The following is a 5,539-nucleotide window of genomic DNA, read 5'->3' on the forward strand; positions in this document are numbered from 1 at the left end:
GGAGGGACCACGTATGAGAGGAAGGGAATTTTAGGAAAAGAAAGCACAGTTTGGGAAGTTTGTATGGTGGCTGTAATTCGAGTTAGTCACAAAAGAGGCAGAAGTGGAACAAAACCAAGAAGTAGATCAAAGGCTAGGAAGCAGGGTTCAGCGGTATGGGGTTTATATCTTTACGGCTAGAGAGGAGATTAGAGCAAGAAAAATACTGCCATGGGGCTAGGAAGACATTGTGAAGGAAAAAGGAAATACACGTAGGCTGCATTTGAAAGAAAATCCCCAAGGAAGGTGAAAGGGAAGGAGCGAGAATTAAAAAGAAAGATGCGAACAGTGTGAAGCCCCGGCTGAATTAGCTCCCAAGCTGAAAGGAGAGGGGCAGAGGCAGGGAAGTCCTGCCTAAGCAGTTCACCACAGCCACGACAAGCAGCCACCTCCGTTACATCCCGTTTTCTGTTTGTTTGCCTCAGTTGGCAGCCCGGTGCCACTGCCTCTGCACGCACCTGCTCGTGTGTGCATTCCAGGCCTTGGATAAACAGCCCCAAGAAAGGACGGTGAAATTTCCATCCGCAGGACAACTCCCTGGTGCGTTCCCTAAATAGGGAAGCCGGAGTCCACCGTTGGCGGACATAACCTGCTTTGCCACCGTCACCGGGCCACCGGTGCAACATGCTGATGGCAGCCGGTGCCCAGCACAGTGTGGAGTGCCCACAATGCCTACAGCCAAGGAGCTGCCGAATGGTTTTCCAGCGGCTTTGGGGGGTTCACAACCCACAGCCGGCAGCGACAGCATGGCCCTAGACTGTGACTCAACCTTGGGGATTCTCCAAGGGAGTTGGGCTTTGCCCACAATTCGCATTGCAGTGTCAGCTTGTGGCGGGGTTGTGCGGTTCCAGCCAGCGCCTAGATAAGCAAGAACAGTATAAACGCAGGGGAAAGCACTCATTTGTTTGGACGAGCTAAAAGGTTTCCGTGAGAATGGAGTGTATTCCTCCCGCCACCCGCCCCCGCAGAGGCTCCTCAATGCTGTGCAAAGTGAGATTGTACTTTAAAATATTAAATGGTTTTCCAATCAGTGCAGAATCTCAGCTTTCACCTGGGTCTTTTGTATGCGTTCCTTTCTTCCAGCAGGAGATTTGTAATAGAGGAAGCAGGTGTAATGTGGTGATTATAAAGATATTGTTGGGAGGGAGATGGGGAAAAAAAGGGTGAATTTCCAGTGCTTTGCTCCTCTGAGCCTGCCAGGGCTTCCTTTTCAGCTGCCTCCATCACCTTTTAGCAAGGTGCTGTGTTTTCGTCTCAGTCAGTCAGTCAGTCAGTCAATTGTGGATAGAAGAAAAAGGTTGCTGGGTAAATTTGAAACCTTGACAACACGTGCCTCCATTTGTATAAATAGTACGGCTTACCCCAATGTATTCATTCCTTTGGGTTTCAACATTTCACAACTTTCCGTAGGTCAGCCTGACCAACAGGAACAGGTCCTGGTAGATGGAAAGATTTCTGCTTTTAGACGCTCATGTTCACATCACTTTGCCTGTTGATTTCCTGATTTTTATTTGTTTGTTTATTTTTCTTTTGTTTTTAATCAGCAACATCAAATGGGTCTTTGGAGGGCCTTGATAACCAGGAGGGAGGGGTGTGCCAGACAAAAACCATGAAGATCCTCATGAAAGTTGGACAAGGTAAAGACCGTCTGCTGTTTCGTGAAATCACTTTGATCAGTCTCGATGTCCTTTCAGTTTTCAGGCTTCTTTTAGCCTGGCATAGAGCAGAGAGCCAGGCGAGTCTGGTGTGGTCATTCTTCTCTTATAGGCTGAAAGTAAAGCCTATTTTCTCTTCCTTGGCTACTGACAGATTTCTACAGAAGGAGGGTCAGCGTAATAAGATCTCTTTGTTGGAGAGATCCCTAAAAGGAAAGGTCACCTGGGAGCAGTGTGTTTCAGTCATTTTTATTTTTGTTTTAAAAAAAACAAAAACCACAACTCTGCTGCTCAAAATTATTTAAAATATGTGAAAGGAGGGAAGCTAATATTTCTATAGTTTGCTTGTTATGAATTCTGATTACAGAGAGGTTTTTGTTCATTGTCTTTTCACATATAGATAACCTATTGTGCAGGAAGAATTACTCTTCTAAGTAGAAGTTGGTTTAGTAGTCAGTCAACTTCCTCAGTTAAACTGAAATGCCATCTGCAAAGCTTTTCTTGCCAGTTACAGGAGTCCCTATAGTTTCTGCAGATGGCCTCACAATTTAAACCTCTGGAGTAACGACTATGATGATTTTGCTTTAAAAGGAAAATTACGTTCTTATATCTCCCAGTCCTTTGCATAATGATTCTTCTGTTGAAAACCATTCGTGTCTCACGAGGTACCTAGAGCCGGCTTAAAAGGCTCCGTACCACCAAGCGCCAAAGCTGCATGAGTCATCTTTCTATCCCCCAGATCCCAACTCGGCGGGGCTGCCCCGGCACACGGATCCCACCAAGCGCCCCGAGCAGGAAGCGGGCACCAACGGGAAGAGTTCCACCACTAGCCCCTTTGTGAAGGACCACTCAGGTAGGTGGGACAGGGCGCTGGCCACCGCTCATGCTTCATCCCCAAATGTGTTTTATTTTACCATTAAAGTGCCAGAAAAAACAATGTTTTCATACTGAGGTGAAGCAAAAGGCAGTTCTGATACTCCAGTGGATAGCGCCCAGGAGCTGCAAGTTTTGGCAAGAGCTGGTCTCTCCCCTCTTCCACTCTGCAGTAGGGGTTAATTACATCTGATGAGAATATCACTCATTTACAGGAAAGTTTTTGGATAGGACATTTGCTAAGCAGTTTTACGATGGTAAATGCTGCCTTACGTTTAGGACTCTGGCAGATGAACGAGTCTTTCTGTCCTCCTCTTCCCGTATAATACATTATCAAGTGGTTCTCGACAGCCATTTATAAAGTTTATTTTAAGGCATCTATAATTAATGTCTTGATCTTTTAACTGACCATATAAAGTCTACACATGAATGGCTAGTCTTTCACTGAGTTTAAAGATTTTTTTTTTTTTAAATAAGTGTCTAAACAAGATAAACAGATAGTTCCAAACCAATATCTTCAGGATGCATTTCAGACATTGGGTGAACAAGAAAAAGACTAATTCTTAAGACCCAAGGTTTCCGGAAGAAAATACAGTGAATTGGGAATGCTCCAAAGCAAAACTTGCAGACAGTTGATTCTGGGGTTCCCAAAAATGGCTGCAAGTTTTCCTTGCTAGCTCTCTCATTAGTTATTGGACTATTTGTTTTGGGCATTAGTTGGGCATTAGTTATTTGTTGTGACAGTCACTGGGCAGGCTTCAGCCATTTCCTACAGAGGTTCCAGTAGGAAAAGTTCACAGTTACGTGGACATAGCACCTGCAGCATTCTTCCACCTGTAAGCGAGCTTCAAGAGAGGGAAATCAGTTCAAATGTCCAAGTGAGAAAGTGTCAAGCGAGTGTTCACTTAATTTTTGTGACAAATAATGTGACAGCATGAGGGCACCAAATACTCAACAGCGCGTGAGCTTTTCCTGACCACCAAATACGTGGTGTTGTTTTCTTTTAAGCAAATATAAGTTAATATATACACATGACGTAGCCATTTTACCTGTCTCCCGCACTGCCTCAAGCTCCTTCGTTTCATGCACAGGCAAGAGGAGTCCACATAAAGAGGTGCTAAGGATGGTTTAACTTAACTCAGTCCACAAAAGACGAAATAGAAGAACGGTGTGACACCGAACAGTACCAGTTGTCCTGAGAACTGTCATTTCCCCGTGTTACTTTCCTCTCGCAGTCTTATCCCACTGCTCTCTGCTGCCCGGGGCTGGCCGGCATCTGTGAAAAGATTCAGTGCGCATCAAAGGCTGCCTTGTCAATGCCAGTCCTCACTGCTGATGGATGATGATGTATGAAACAGGGTGGTTTGGGAGCAGCACAAAAGCGAGACCGACAGACACAAAGTCTTGTTTAATATTGATTGCTGACTTCAGCTGTTTGCATTTAGCTATCTTACAGGGTAATTGGTTTGTCAAAGTTTAGCTGTCGGTTAATTCTTCCAGTCTTGCTTACTCTACACATTTTTAAGCAGCGCAAATGGGTCACAGGATGGCAATAACTTTTGTCTGTTGTATTTCCATTCTTTCCAGGATCTAGCACAGATGGCAGTAAGGCTGGGCATTCCAGTATACTGGGTTCAGAGGTGGCCTTATTTGCAGGGATTGCATCAGGGTGCATCATTTTCATCGTCATCATCATCACTTTGGTGGTTCTTTTGTTGAAGTACCGGAGAAGACACCGGAAGCATTCCCCGCAACACACGACAACTCTGTCACTTAGTACGTTAGCCACCCCAAAACGCAGTGGCAACAACAATGGTTCTGAGCCCAGTGACATTATCATTCCTCTAAGGACTGCAGACAGTGTCTTTTGCCCCCACTATGAAAAGGTCAGCGGCGACTATGGACATCCAGTGTACATAGTTCAAGAGATGCCTCCTCAAAGTCCAGCAAACATTTATTACAAGGTCTGAGAAACGCACAACCAGCTCTGTGGTACAGTTGAGTCGTGGAGGAAACTCACTGGTCAAATGCTTTCTGTTGGGGTTTGTGATGACGCCTTGTGCGCTAGCATTGACTCAAGCACAGGGGGGAAGAAGGCGACAGCTCTTTCTGTGGGAGCCGACGCGAGCTGGACAGCTTACCTAGTCTGTAGAATTCCTATCTTGGTGAATAAGTATTCACTAAAAGCTGGAAGACTTTTACGTAGAAGATGCCCATTCTGATTGCTGTACTCTTGTTACATCCATCATCCTCAAAGCCATGTGCTGTGGGCGTTCAGGCATGTACAAAAGCCAAGGGAAGATGGCGTGATCCATGGATGTTAATAGCTCTAGGCATCCGGGGAAGGTGCTCTAGGATATATCAAGCTTGAAATGCAATCTTCTGACTTTTGTGTGTCTCTCTCGGTGCATACTGGATTTGTCACACAGACCTTGGTGTCTGAGTAAGACTTGTTAAAGTTCTCTTGCTTTTAGTCTGTCACTGTTCCATTTGTTTCTGTTATCCGGGGCTCTGCCATCCTTCACATAAGATTTCCTTTCACTCCACCTCCTGAATCACTAATGGAACATTAATGTTTGGAAATCCACGCTCCATCCGTCTGCTACAGCAGCCTCACTCGAATGGGTAATGCATTTATAGAAATTGTGTTTGATAGTAAGGAGCCTTCCAGCCAAAAAGTTAGGCTGTCAACAAAGTCAAGAGCAGGACTGGGTGGTGGAGGGAAGGGCTGACTGCAGTTGCAGTTGAAGTACTGCCGCCTCAAAAACAGAAGCTGGCAAGAAAAAAGAAAAAAGAAAAAAAAACAAAACAAAAAACCACACAAACAAAACATTTAGGTAGCACAGCACTTTGGTATGCTAAGTTTTAAGAGGCAAGTAGGAGACTAAATATCGCGTGCATTGGATGAGGGCTGCGTTTGAAGGAATTCAAGGTTATCAAATACCAGTGTGCAGAAAAAAAATCGTACCTTC

At 45.0% G+C, this 5,539-nt stretch overlaps 1 protein-coding gene across 1 annotated transcript in view; it reads left to right on the plus strand.

The window, feature by feature from the left end:
* The window catches only part of EFNB2 (ephrin-B2), a gene marked incomplete at its 5' end in the record, with an annotated part of 19,766 nt that extends 15,198 nt beyond the window's left edge, over positions 1 to 4,568 (plus strand). The window contains 3 exons of the mRNA XM_009709302.1: positions 1,584 to 1,676; positions 2,434 to 2,547; positions 4,155 to 4,568. Of these exons, the coding sequence (XP_009707604.1) occupies positions 1,584 to 1,676; positions 2,434 to 2,547; positions 4,155 to 4,537 (590 nt within the window). The remainder of the gene's footprint in view (positions 1 to 1,583; positions 1,677 to 2,433; positions 2,548 to 4,154) is intronic.
* Between the last annotated feature and the right edge of the window lie 971 nt (positions 4,569 to 5,539).

Source organism: Cariama cristata, unplaced genomic scaffold, assembly GCF_000690535.1.
Source record: "Cariama cristata isolate BGI_N322 unplaced genomic scaffold, ASM69053v1 scaffold18130, whole genome shotgun sequence".
NCBI lineage: Eukaryota > Metazoa > Chordata > Aves > Cariamiformes > Cariamidae > Cariama > Cariama cristata.